Below are 15,452 nucleotides of genomic sequence, written 5' to 3'. Positions count from 1 at the left end.
ATGTACGTATGTATGCATGTATGTATGTATGTATGTATGTATATATTTATGTACGTATGTATGTATGTACCTTATAGACTCGCAAACTATGCATTTCATCATATGATGACCTTAATCAAAGTTGTTGTACATGAACCCGGGATGGTTTCTGAGTTGTTATTACCAACCTAAGTAAAAAGGGGACTTGTCCCCCCATAATTATTTTTTATTTTTTGGACAAACTCCAATTTTCTAATTTCATATGATGTAGAACCAAAATATACATTCAACCCTAATTTTTCACTTTTCTATCACCAACTGTTATTTTTTAATATCCATCTAAATATTACCTCTTCTACATAAATAAGAATGACGTAAATGTACGTATGTAAATGTATGTATGTACCTTATTTTTTTGATGATGATATCAGCAGTAAAAATTCAAAACGACTCGTCAACCCCATTTGAAATACATAGGGGGTTAAGGCAGGGAGATGCGCTGGCGTGTCAACTTTTTAATGTAGCATTAGAAAAAGTCGTACGAGACGCTAATATAGATAGCAGGGGAACAATATTCAATAGATCTGTCCAAATTCTAGCATATGCAGACGACGTGGACATTATAACAAGAACCAGAGCGAGAACTGCGGAAATCCTAACCGAGCTAGTAGCAGCAGCAGAACAAATGGGGTTACATATAAATCGAAATAAAACAAAATTCATGGCGACTAACACAAACACAAGAGCTGGAAATGTTGACGCAGATCTAATCATCAATGACCAAAACTTCGAAGCGGTCAAAGAGTTCATATATCTAGGGACATCGGTTAACCCCAATAATAACACATCAGAGGAAATAAGAAGACGAATAATAATTGCAAACAGGTGTTATCATAGTCTATCAAAGTACTTAGCTAACAAACGTCTGTCTCAAAAAACTCGTATAAGGCTGTATAGAACATTGATAGTCCCCGTTCTCACATATGGATCAGAGGCATGGACGCTAACTAAAACAGATGAATCCGCTCTGTCGATTTTTGAAAGAAAGGTGCTACGTAAAATAATCGGAGCGGTCTGTGAGAACGGAATATGGAGGCGTAGATATAACTTTGAACTGCAGAATATCTACAAGCATACGTTTGGTGGAAAAGATATTATCACTATAATTAAGCGAAACCGCCTGCAGTGGGCAGGACATGTAGCCCGGGCCACTGAATCGAACATGATAAAAAAGATTCTAACAGCGCAACCCGTGGGAATGAGAAGACGGGGTAGACCAAAGCTGAGGTGGATGGACGGGGTAACACAGGATGCCGAGAAGATCGGAGTCGGCAACTGGAAAATGCAAGCAAGGGACAGAACAGAATGGCGTAGAAAGCTTGAGAAGGTCGAGGCCCTCTAAGGGCTGTAGCACCAAGATGATGATGATGATTACCAACCTAAGTAAAAAGGGGACGTGTCCCCCCATAATTATTTTTTATTTTTTGGACAAACTCCAGTTTTTTAATTTCATATGATGTAGAACCAAAATATACATTCAACCCTAATTTTTCACTTTTCTATGACCAACTGTTATTTTTTAATATCCATCTAAATATTACCTCTTCTACATAAATAAGGATGACGTAAATGTACGTATGTAAATGTATGTATGTACCTTATTTTTTTTTTGAAACGTTTATTCAGCAATCTGTTAGTTATAAAAATTCTAACAATAAGCGTCTTTGGGGTTTGAAATAAAAAAGAATTGACGTTAGAGAGGTCAGTCCAATGACTGGACCTCTAGTATGGAACATACAAACATACATTTTACATGTACAAAACTTATTACTTAGGTTAAAACATACTTATGTAGGTATAAAACTTATTTATAAATAAGGTCCAGTGGATTTTTACGTTTTAGTCTGTGAGTTTGTTGACTATTATCAAGCAAGTTTATTGCCAGGGCATTTGGATGGCTTTCTAGGCGTTTTATGTACCGAACACTGCACTGAACTATCACTTCACTGATCGCAGGTACTTCTAGATCACAATAAATGTCTTTGTTTGACACGAACCATGGGGCGTACCTGTACCTTATAGATTCGCAAATTGTGCTTTTGATCATAATGATGACCTTAACAAATTTGTCGTTATCGCGGGGCGGGAGTCGGGATCGGGACAAAATTAAATTAAAATTACGAATTAATATGAAATAAAGTGTGCTATATTGTAAGATTTGTGAAAAGTCAAAGACTGCCATAGCTGTGATATGTCTGGAGACAAGAAGATACAAAAACACTAACGAAAATATTACAATAGAAGCTGACACACTGACAAAAAAAGGAAGGTCCAGAACGAGATGGTTGTTTGACTTAGAAGACGAACTGACCTAGATACTTTTATATTAGGTAATACATACATATATTTTTTAAGTATTTTTTGATTTTCTGTTAATTTTTATTTATTGAACTTAGTATTGATTTATTTTTAAGGCGGTACGAAGTTCGCCGGGTCAGCTAGTATTTATTAAATTTTAATTTCCATATTAAACTTGTTAACATTGCTTATGATTTTTTTCTCTGGACATATATGTAAAATAAAATTTAAAACTGAGTTTACTTGTTTGTTTTCTTAAAAAAAGTTATAGATGAAAAATAATTAAAAATCTTTGAAAAATCCAAAAATAATTTTTTTTTGGGGCTTGGGACAAAGATTAGGGTTAACATTTTGGGCTGAAATTTGAAATGGAGGGTTTATAGGCTACCCATCACCAGAAAATATCCGGGGAAATCAACATTTTTAAACTTTGGTTTTTTCGGAACACCTTAAAATATAATATACTTTCGGTTTTTATATCACTCCCGGTTAAAAAGGTGTAAGCGGAAGTACCATATTATAGAAATAGTACGTGATATTTAAATAATCGGGTATAGGGCTTTTCATTCACAGTCATTTGTTTCGAGCTTCTGTCATGTGTCACATAATATTAATATATCTACGTCATGCGTTATTGGTATCTACAATAATACAAACCAAAGACGTATGACGAAGATATATTAATATTATGTGACACATGAGAGAAGCTCGAAACAATTGACAGTCGATGAAAAGCCCTATTAAAAAGCCGGGCTCGAATACTTAATTCCAGTTTTGATGTGATTTCCAGTTAAAACGTTATGAGTTGTTAGTGATGAGTTTTGATGTTATTTCCGGTTAAAAAGTTATGACCATAAGTTTGGTAAAATGAGTCAAAATTGGTGAAATCGTGTATCAATCGACGTAAAGTTATATGAAGAGTTCAAAATATACTTCCAGGCAAGTTCCTGATTTCTATTCCTAAAAAAAGCTAGTGTTCAACGTATAAAGCGGCAAATTTTAGAAAACAATTGTAAACAAAACATATTGTAAACAGACAATAAGAACAGATAGTAACAAATAATTATTGATCAATAATTGTAAGTGGCAGATAAAACGTTAAAATTAACTTAATACATTTTTTGGTAGAATAAGTGCCAGGCTCTCTAATACAGGGTGTCCAGAAACTCTCCCGACAAACGAAGACCGGAGATTTTCCAGACAATTTTAAGATAATTTACCCCAATTCACCTAGTCCGAAAATACTTCCTAAGGGAGCTAAAGCTTTTTGAAGATGGGGTCTTGGAATTAGTTTTTCTTAAATATCTCCAGTTAGCTTCTATTTAGAAAAACGAAAACTGGTAGGCTTATTATTTTCTAAAAATAAACCGATTCCATCAATTACGAATTTCTAGTATAGGTCATAGGCGCTCGTTTTGGGGAAGGCAACGGATATTTTATCCCATAATTTTTTTGTCTTTAACTTCTAAGCATTTTTGACACTGGATTATTAAATTGTTAGGTATTCTAGTACCAAAAGGTACTCTTGCTTTAAGTCGGTAGGATGCACCGTTTTCTAATAAAATCGATTTGAAGATTTTTCGTTTGATGAATTTGAAAAAAAAAATTTGAAAAAAAAAACTATTTAGAAAAACGAAAACTGGTATGTTTATTTATCTTTCCGAGATTAATCGATTTTCTCAGTTGAGAAATTCTACTGCCTGCCGGTCATATGCGTCCGTTTTGGGTAGGTTAACTGTTATTTTATCGCAAAGCTTTCTTGTCTTTAATTTTTAAGCATTTTTGACACTTGATGATTAAATTATGAGGTATTCTAGTATTAAAAGTTGCCCTTGCTTGAAGTCGGTAAAATATATCGTCTTTCTTTGAAACAATTTTTCAATTTTTTTTTAAATTCGATATACGAAAAACTTTTAAATCGATTTTTCTAGAAAACGGTGCATCCTATCGACTTAAAGCAAGAGTGCCTTTTAGTACCAGAATACCTCACAATTTAAAAATCCTGTGTTAAAAATGCTTATTACCTAAAGACAAAAGAGTTATGCGATGAAATACCCGTTGCCTTACCCAAAACGGGCGCCTATGACCGGTACTAGAAATTCGTAATTGATGGAATCGGTTTATTATTAGAAAATAAATAAGCCTACCAGTTTTCGTTTTTCTAAATAAAAGCGTTTTGGGGATATTTAAGAAAAACTAATTCCAAGACGCCATCTTCAAAGAGCTCTAGCTCCCATATGAAGCATTTTTGAACTAGGTGAATTGGGTTAAATTATCTTAAAATGAATTGAAGAATCTCCGGTCTTTGTTTGTCGGGAGAGTTTCTGAACAACCTGTATACCTAGCAGGAATTAAAAAAAAGTTAAAGAAAGTAAAAAGGTCAATTTGAATACCAAGTAAATAAACACGATTCGTATTTGTAGATTTAGGGACTACAAATTTTATGTCAATATTTAAACGTTAGGACGGTTTATTTGTGTTGGATTTCAGTCAACACAATACAAACTGCCAAAATGTTGGATGTTGTATGTATACTAATTCTTTGATGTTTTGTAATGACTTTTGTTAATCTTTATCACCCACTTCTTGGTAAAAATAAAAGGAATATTTACACACCAAAATAAACAAAAAACCCGGAAAATTGAAAGAAGTTAATTCGCACATTGTGAATTAACCTTTTGAATTTTGTAAATTATTATTAAAAACAAAGAAGAGTAGTTTTTTTTTAAATTTAAAAGTGAAATCTCTGTCGTTGGCTGTATACCATGATTATAAAAAATTACGATTGAAGTTAAAAATTCGAATGTAAAATGGAATAAATTTTTTATTAGATTAGATAATTTTTTTAAATTATCCCAGTGGATGTATAAAATTCATCAAAACGTTCACGGTACTCTCAGACCATCATCAGTAAGAACGTCTATTCATCTGAAGATGAAACTAGCGAGAGAATTGGGTCAAAAGACCTTTAAATTACATAATACACTAAGCATCAAAATTAACGCACCACCTTAAAAATGGGACATTTTTGATGTCTCGTATTGCCTAAATCTATTGTCCGATTTTAGTGATTTTTTAACATGTTATAGCTTTATTCTTCAAGAATATCGATGTAATAATATTGTTGCTAAACAGATAAGTGTCATTGTATACCGGCTGTAAAAACGATAGTGTGTTTTTTCCTCAAAGTTTGGAACACCCTGTGGAATATTCTAGCGTATATAAAATGTTGAAACTAAAACTCAACTGTAGCCTTAGGCTTTATTAACATTCTGCTTTTTGATTCATTCGCTTATGTTGATAATAAAAAAGTTAGGTACTTTAACAACTAACGACGTTCTTCATCAATACAGGATGTTTCTAAATAAGTGCGACAAACTTTAAGGAGTAATTCTGCATGAAAAAATAATGATCGTTTGCTTTATAAACATATGTCCACAAATGCTTCGTTTTCGAGATACGGGATGTTGAATTTTTTCGTACAAACTGACGATTATTTTACTGCTCTAAGACCGGTTGAGATATGCAAATGAAATTTGGTAGGTTTTAAGAGATAGTCATTGCGCATTTTTTGGCATACCATTAAAAATTTTATCATAAAATCCTTTATAAAAGGTATATTTGTTAAAATCCCTATACAGGGCTACATCAAAGACAGAACTAGTTTTCAATCGGTTGACCGATCATCATCAGTGCAATCAATTGATAAAGTTGAGCTTATTATAATGGTTACAAATCTCCTTTTTTAATATTTTGCGTTGGAAGGTGTTCTTTAAGTTGACTGGAACATTTTTCGGAGTTTTGACAATGCAAAATTTAGGAAATACATTGTTGTTAATACACTGGGAGATAAACCATATATCCAGCTTGATAGTGCATCTTTTGGTGGCTAGACGCATGTATTCCAACGCAAAATATTAAAAAAGGAGATTTGTAACCATTATAGCAAGCTCAACTTTATCAATTGATTGCACTGATGATGATCGGTCAACCGATTGAAAACTAGTTCTGTCTTTGATGTAGCCCTGTATAGGGATTTTAACAAATATACCTTTTATAAAGGATTTTATGTTTTTGTAATGGTATACAGCCAACTACAGGAAATTTTTCCTCGTGGATTTTTAAAAATTTTATATTCACCATTGGCGTGCATAAGGGTAATATGACCGGGTAATTTTTTTTATTTTTTGGCGGGAAATTCAAATTTTAGGACGATTTTAAAATTTTAAATATGTATAAAAAAATACCTAAGACATTCGAAAAAAAATTTATAACGTGTATTTTGCATAATGTTTCACCCTGAATTTTTTCAGATTTTTAAAATTGGTAAAACGTACTTCTAAAAATAAAAAACCGCATTTTTTCGCTTTTTGATTGACAATTTTATACAGGGTGCTTAAAAAAGATCACACAGTCAGTAGTACAGGTAAAAAACTAAAAAATAATTGGGGTTTGTTTAATAAAAAATTTTTTAATGTCATCCATTTTCAAGATACAGGGCGTTGAAGAAAACCAAATTTTACACATTTTTTACGATTTTGCCGAAACTACTGGCAATATTGTAATAAAATTTGGCAGGTTTGAGGAGGTAGGTATTGTTCATTTTTTCACATACAATTAAAAAATTTATATTTATCATTGGCGCGCATACGGGTAATGGTCTGAATTTTTAACGAAGAAAAGATAGTACGCCACTGACATATTTCAAATTAACAATCATTTTTAAATTCCTTGTTCAATTTGCGACAAGGAATCTATCTTCCCATTTTTCCATACGACGCGCCATTTTTATGCAAGAAATAAAATATTTTAATCCGTACAAAGTATTCGAATTTCTATTTAAGTTTCTATACATCTACATTATACCGTTGGTTGAAATATTAATACTTCAACCACCGTATAATAATCACCTTATTAATATTTCAATCAATGATTATACTCATATGTACATTTTGTACATCCATAGAAAAACTTAATTCCAATACTTTGGAAGCGGCAAGCTATTTTATTGTTTGTCCGAATTTGTGTCCGAAATTGGACGAGGGATTCAAAAACTATTATTACATAATTTGAAATATGTCAGTGGCGTACTAGCTTTTTTTCTTTAAAAAGTTCAGACCATTACCCGTATGCGCGCCAATGATGAATATAAAATTCTTAATTGTACATATTATGTCGAAAATGAAACAATAACTAACTCTTAAAACCTGCCAAATTTTATTAAAATGTTGCCAGTAGTTTCGGCAAAATCGTAAAAAATGTGTAAAATTTTGTGTTATGACGACCTGTATCTTGAAAATGAATGACATTACAAAAATTTTTTATTAGGCAAATCCCAATTATTTTTCAGTTTTTTACCTATCCTAGTGACGGTGTTACCTTTTTTAAACACCCTGTATAAAATTGTATCAAAAAACGAAAAAAAGCGAAAAAATGCGGTTTTTTATTTTTAAAAGTACGTTTCACCAATTTTAAAAATCTGAAAGAATTTAGGGTGAAACATTATGCAAAAATACAATTATAAATTTTTGTCTTAGTTATTTTCAACGAAAACATTTCGTTTATAAATTCGCAAAAGTGTGTGTGTTATTGCGTTGCCGCTCCTGCAATACTCAGATCAGATTTGTCGATGGATTCTTATGTAGTCTTTTGTTCTGAATCCAAATCTGAAAACGGCATTTCGATATTTCTAACCGTCTTCGAGATAATCAACCTCAAAATCTAAAATGTGACGTCACAATCGTATTATTTTGTGCCGACACACTACACGTCCAGCTGAAATCGTTGCTATTAAGTAGGCTAGTTTTTTAAGCTCGATTTGTTAAGCAAAGCATAGGTTATTTACATTTGAGTTTGACACTTCGTGAATGTCAAACTAAATTTTAAATTAAGTATTATTAAAACATCAGTGACATTTGATAGTGAATTTAATTAGTATATAAAATAAATAAGATGTTCAAAAATACAATTTGAGTATATTTTAAAAGCAATAATTTATTAACAGCTTTAAAAAGGTTTATACGAGTATACATACTCCCCTTTATGATAAATGGACTGTTCCATTTGCTATGAAATTAAAATATAGTCGGTTCGCTAAACTCGACACACAACAACTGGCTAATGATTTTAGTAGGTAATTTTTTTGTTTTTTGCGAATTTTTTTGGCAAAATTACTAATTATTTAGTAATTATTAACTAATTAGTAATCATTTTTTTTTTGCCCAATTGGCAAAATTATTGACTAAAATCACTAGCCAGTTGTGTCTGAGTTTAGCGAACCGACAGTATATGAAATAATATTGTTTGGTATAAAAAACTATGATCTGATATGTGCAATTACATCCTTCTAATGGAAAAAAAATATGTGAAGATTTTTTTCAAATTATGGATACCAAAAACATTTTCATTTATATCTCTTTTATTTTTAATTTGACGAAGAAAAGTTATTCTTCATAAAAAGCTCTTCATGTTCTAAGATTTATGATGCAACCATCATATATAAAATTTTATTAATTTTATACGAGGTATATAAAAAATATAAAGGGCCTAGCCGGGTAAGATGGTGAAAAGTGCCCCCAGCTCGATTTAAATTCCATATAGGCCACTTTTTAGCACATATAGAGGAACTCACTTTCTGAAATTTTTAGCCCCCTAGGTGGTCACGTGACCCCACTAGAGCCTAATTAGGCATTTTATGTTTTTATTTTTTATCTCAGCCGCATCAAGAGCTAACCAAAAACTTTATTTAAAAAAGTTATAAGTTTCAAAAAGATCTATATGAAAAAAATTTTTTTTTTATTTTTTGGCGGGAAATTAGAATTTTTAGAACAATTTTAAACTTTTAAATAACTCTGAAAAAAAACTAAGACACTCGTTTTTACGAAAATCAATTATAATGTGTATTTTTGCACAATCTTTCACGCTAAGTTTTTTCAGATTTTTAAAATTGGTGAAACGTACCTTTAAAAATAAAAAACCGCGTTTTTTCGGTTTTTTTTTTTCTCGTTTTTTGATATAATTTTATACATATTTTTCAAAAAAGGTAACACTGTCACTAGAATAGGTAAAAACTGAAAAATAATTGGGGTTTGCTTAATAAAAATTTTTTGTAACGCCATCGATTTTCAAGATACAGGGCGTTAAAGGAAACAAAATTTTACACATTTTTTACGATTTTGCTGAAACTACTGGCAACATTGTAATAAAACTTGGCGGGATTTAAGAGGTAGTTATTGTGCATGTTTTGACATACAATTAAGGATTTGATATTCATCATTGGCGCGCATAGGGGTAATGGTCTGAACTTTTTAAAGAATAAAGATAGTATGCCACTGACATATTTCAAATTAACAATGGTTTTTGAATTTCTCGTTCAATTTGTGACAAAAAATGTATCTTTTTATTTTTTCATCCGACGCGCCATTTTTATTCAAAAAATAAAAGATCTTAACCCTTACAAAGTATTCGAACTTCTAGTACTTTCTACATCTACATAATAAACTCGTACATCCATTATTATCAAAATTAATTCGAATACTTTGGAAGCGTTGAGATATTTTATTTTTTGCAGCAAAACGGCGCGTCGTATGAAAAAAATGAGAAGATAGATTTTTTATTGAAAATTGAACGAGGAATTCAAAAATGATTGTTAATTTGAAATATGTCAGTGGCGTACTATCTTTTTTTCTTTGAAAAGTTCAGACCATTACCCCTATGCGCGCCAATGATGAATATCAAATCCTTAGTTGTATGTCAAAATATGCACAATAACTACCTCTTAAAATCCGCCAAGTTTTATTACAATGTTGCCAGTAGTTTCGGCAAAATCGTAAAAAATATGTAAAATTTTGTTTTCTTCAACGCCCTGTATCTTGAAAATGGATATCGTTACAAAAAATTTTTATTAAGCAAACCCCAATTATTTTTCAGTTTTTTACCTATTCTAGTGACGGTGTTAAATTTTTTGAAAAATATGTATAAAATTGTATCAAAAAACGAAAAAAAAAACCGAAAAAATGCGGTTTTTTATTTTTAAAGGTACGTTTCACCCAATTTTAAAAATCTTAAAAAATTAAGGGTGAAAGTGTGTTCAAAAATACACATTATAATTAATTTTCGTAAAAACGAGTGTCTTAGTTTTTTTTTCAGAGGTATTTAAAAGTTTAAAATTGTTCTAAAAATTCGAATTTCCCGCCAAAAAAATAAAAAAAATTTTTCATCTAGATCTTTTTGAAACTTACAACTTTTTTAAATAAAGTTTTTGGCTAGCTCTTGATGCGGCTGAGAGAAAAAATAAAAACATAAAAAACCTAATTAGGCTCTAGGGGGGTCACGTGACCACCTAGGGGGCTAAAAATTTCAGAAAGTGAGTTCCTCTATATGTGCTAAAAAGTGGCCTATATGGAATTTAAATTGGGTTGGGGGCACTTTTTACCATCTTACCCGGTTAGGCCCTTTCGATCAAGAGTAAACTACCTTTATAGTTCATAACATTTAAATTAGAATGATATAATTGCACATTAAAACATAATTATTAATTCTAAACTACTTTTCATAATAGCAATTTTCCATATTATGAATTAAAATACGTAAATAAACAAAGTTTTCGTTATGAAAATGCTCACATTTTCAGCTTGTTTTGTATTTATTTAAAATTTTAAAATCGTCCATTTCCATAAATCGTTGAATTTGCCGCCAAAAAATATAAAAAAATTTCGGGCAGAACTTTTTGAAACTTATAACGTTTTTATTTAAAGTTTTTCGCTAGCTCTCGATGGGGCTGAGATAAAAAATAAAAACATAAAAAGCCTAATTAGGCTCTAGGTGGGTCACGTGACCACCTAGGGGCTAAAAATGTCAGAAAATGTGCTAAACTGTGACCTATATGAAATTCGAATCGAGTTGGGGACATTTTTCATGATCTTACCCGGCTAGGACCGTTCTTAGCTCGGTAACTTTTGAACGGTATAACCGATTTTCAAAATTGGACATGCGTTAGAGAAAAAACGATCAATACTATCAGAAGCCGTAGAGCCCGGACTAAAATTTTACAAATTTTTGAGAATTTTGCCAATTTTGATGACCAAAACGAAAAACAGACTCCAAATGGGGAGGGCCGTAAAACCAACATCCTTGGACCAAAATGTATGGTTGATATATCGATTGGCTGGTCTTTTCCTAAACCTTAAGATGGGATTTGGTTAATTTTTCAATCCAGTCAGGTTGGCAGAATCGAAAACTTTGCTTATATAAATATAGTGTCGCGTGTAGAGGGATGTACGCTACTGGCGAGAACTACCGTTCTCTGGGGTAACATAATGAAACTAAGTCGATGTGGAAATATTACATATTATTCAGGGGATGTACACATAACTGCCCAAAAACCAGGTATCAACATGGTGAGAGGTGAAGACTAACTTCACCGGACCAACTCCATTAATCACCATAGTTGGTATTCGCCTGTCACCATAGTGCCACGTGCTTTCTGAGCAGGGATGTGTATATCCCTTTCATCATCACACAGCCAAATTTGTCCACTGTCGGACATAGGCCTCCTCAAGATGTCTTAACCCTTCTCTGTCGTCTTCTAATGTCGTCGGTCCATCTGGTAGGTGGTCTTCCACGACTTCGCTTGTCTGCTTTTGGCCGCCACTCCAAAATCTTCTTTATTCAGCTGTTGTCTCTCTGACTACGTCTGAACACGTCTTGCGACGTGTCCTGACCTGACTATTAGGTATATGCCCTTAATAATTTTAATTCCTTTAATATCGACTTAATGTCGTCATGTTTATTATTTTAAATACTTAAATCATGTAATTTAACGGTCTTATGTCCCATTGTTGTCCATATACTAATGTACTTAGACGTTCTCACTGATGATGGTCTAATTGGACTGAAAACGTTGTGATGTTTTTTTATTACTTCATTTAAATAATTTTTAAAATTTAAAATAAAAATGAATGTACCATTTTACATTGGAAGTTTTTACTTCAATAGTAAGTTTTGAAATAATAAATATTCTTTAGTCTTTATCATATTTTTTAGAACCAATAACTTTATAAATTTTTTATTGTTATAGTGCCGATCCCCAATTCCAGTCGTCAGTAATTAATACCAACGTTATAGTGTCAAATACAGGAGAAGTCGTTTGGTTAAGCCATGGGATTTACAGATCTTCCTGTGATATAAATGTAGAATATTTTCCATTCGATTTACAAAGCTGCCAAATGAAATGGGCCTCTTGGACTTATGATGGATATCAGGTGAGTAGAATTGTACAATAGATTTTATTTTACATATACAGTGGCCCAAAAGTCTGGAAACGGCCAATTATCTCGTAAATTGCTAGTCATAATCGTATAAAATTTGATGTACACCTATTTTGGGATACGGAGATTCCATATTTGATATTTGCAATGTTGCCAGATTTGTCGTTTTCTTATATTATTAGTAACTTTGGTTTTTCCAATTCATCACCCTGTATTTAGTCATTATTGGAATCTCCCATTCAATACAAGTTTAACCATATGTAACACTTACGATTTTATGTACTCTGGAAGGTCTTAAATACATAAAACAGTGCAAAATAATATGTAGATTTTAACAAATTTAAATATTTAAATGTAGAATGCTGTGATTTTGACATTGGTTCGCCCTTTACATTTATTGACTAAAACTGACAGTAGTTGTATTTTGAAAAGTTCTGCAAGATAAATTGCTTCTCTAAAATGGCTCTTAACGAAAAAGAAAGAATTACTATTCTAATGATGAGAGAGTATGGTGTCAGAAAAAGATCTTATTGTGAAGTAGCCAACTTGTTTAATGATACTTTCCCAAACCGTTCTCATATTCATAAGGCGACGGTACAAAAAAACTGTAAAGCGATTTGAGGAATCTGGAGAAGTAAAAGGTAGATACCGAAGGCCGAAAAGCGTTATGAATGACAACAAAACTTTAGATATAATGCAAAGTTTTGTTGAAGATCCATATACATCTTCACGTAAGAATAAATTTAAACCATACAAAATTAACTAATTGCAAGAATTAAGTGAAGATGACTTCGATCGTAGATTACAGTTTACTGAGGTAATGATGGATAAAATTGAAAATGATGAAAATTTCGTTAATAGAATATGTTTTTCCGATGAAGCAACCTTTACACTGTGTGAAAGTGTAAATCGACACAATTTAAGGTACTGGAGTGACGTAAATCCACACTGGATGCGTGAAAACCATACTCTAAGAACACAAAAATTAAATGTATGGTCAGGTATAGTAGGTACTCAGTTAATTGGGCAATTTTTTATCGAAGGAAATTTAACGTCAGATAGTTACGAAATGTTACTTAGTAATGAAATTGTACCTACACTGAGAAACTTGTTTGGGGCCAATTTTAATCAGATATGGTTTCAGCAAGATGGAGCTCCAGCTTATTTTGGTGTAAATGTTCGACGTTATTTAGATGAGATATTTCCCGGACGATGGATTGGTAGACGAGGTAGAATTGAATGGCCTCCACGTTCACTTGATTTCAAAGATTATTTTTATTGGGGATATGTACTTGAAAAATTCAGTTTACAAAACTAAACCAGCAAGTCTTGCAGAGCTGAGGCAACGAATTTTCGATAAATCTCGATTAATTTCTACACAATCATGGTGAAATGTGGTAGACGAATTCTACCATCGATTAGGGTACTGTCAACTCACAAATGGAGCATATTTTGAACACTTGATAAAGTAACCATTATGTTAAAAAATGTTGGAATCTATCTCAATTGTTACGTTTTAATGTAGTTGAAAATAGTTAGCATTAAAAAATTTATTGAGACAATTAGGCGTTGCCAGACTTCTGTTTTATGTATTTAAGACTTTCCAGACTACATAAAATCATAAGTGTTACATATGGTTGAACTCGTATTGAATAGGAGATTTCAATAATGACTGAATATACAGGGTGATGAATTTGAAAAACCAAAGTTACCAACAATATAAGAAAAAGGCAAATCTGGCAACATTGCAAATATCAAATATGGAATCTCCGTATCCAAAAATAAGTGTACCTCAAATTTTGTACAATTATGACTAGCAATTTAGAAGTTTCCAGACTTTTGGGCCACTCTGTATAAGGTATACATTATAAAATATTATCTATACAACAGAGTGGGGCATTAGTAAAATTACTCGTTTGTCTTAAGAGATGAGGAAAAAAAGTTCATCATCAGGGCTTTTCATTTCGGATGGAATGTTTGCCGCTCTTACTTAGAGCTCTCTGATTCGCTTAATGCGGTGAATCACTCCGCATTCCACTTGTGTGTTGTCAAAGTTTGTTGTATGACTTGGCTTTCGTTACAATTTTCTTCCACTCATTTCGATATGTGCATAGTTCCCTCCAGTTTCTCACTTCCAGAATTTTGATATCTCTCATAACCTGTTCCTCCCATCTCTCATTGGGTCTTCCCCTTGGTCTTTCAGTTTCTGACTATATATTATCTTACTCTGACTATAACTATATCTTCTCCCTTCATTATGTCATTAGTTCATGGCTCATTCTTCTTCTCATTTCTCCGCTGTCCATTTTTATCGGGCCCTTAATCCGTCTGAGGATTTTATTTTCGAATATTCTTAATTTTTCTTCATCTTTTTCTGTGTGGCACATTGTCCATTGTCTCAGCTACGTACGTAACTACTGGTCTCATTTTAACTCAGTATATTTTCAGTTTTGTATTTCTGGATAAGTCCTTGTCCTTCATAAGCCTATGATATATCCAGTAGGTTTTGTTGCCTGCTAGTATTAGCTCCGTTACTTCTTCACTTCTCTTATTTTGGCCATTCACTAGTACTCCAAAATTAATGTTGAATGTTGAAGCCGTTTTAGTATACTTTCAAAAGTAGTTTCTCTTCTTGGTTGTCGACTATCAGGGAATTGCTGATGATAAATTCTTATTGCTAGTTGCACGTTTTGTGTTATAATCTTCTAGCACAAAAAGCATATTAATCAGCCCCTCATTAAAAACATTCATATTAGTAATGGTAACAAAGCAACTGGAAATATAAAAATAGTATAATGTCAAATGTTTAAGCAAATTTAGTGTCATAGCCAACTAGGTAGAATATTT

The 15,452-nt window shown here is 32.1% G+C and overlaps 1 protein-coding gene across 1 annotated transcript in view; it reads left to right on the top strand.

Moving 5' to 3' along the window:
- The first annotated feature begins 11,611 nt into the window (after positions 1–11,611).
- The window catches only part of LOC126885572 (neuronal acetylcholine receptor subunit alpha-7-like), a 360,582-nt gene continuing 356,741 nt past the window's right edge, over positions 11,612–15,452 (top strand). Inside the window, exons 1-2 of the mRNA XM_050652162.1 lie at positions 11,612–11,646; positions 12,416–12,599. Of these exons, the coding sequence (XP_050508119.1) occupies positions 11,612–11,646; positions 12,416–12,599 (219 nt within the window). The remainder of the gene's footprint in view (positions 11,647–12,415; positions 12,600–15,452) is intronic.

The sequence above is a fragment of the Diabrotica virgifera genome, chromosome 5 (assembly GCF_917563875.1).
Source record: "Diabrotica virgifera virgifera chromosome 5, PGI_DIABVI_V3a".
Taxonomy (NCBI): domain Eukaryota; kingdom Metazoa; phylum Arthropoda; class Insecta; order Coleoptera; family Chrysomelidae; genus Diabrotica; species Diabrotica virgifera.
The sequence above is the reverse complement of the archived record's forward strand: the minus strand, read 5'-3'. Positions and strand labels throughout refer to the sequence as shown.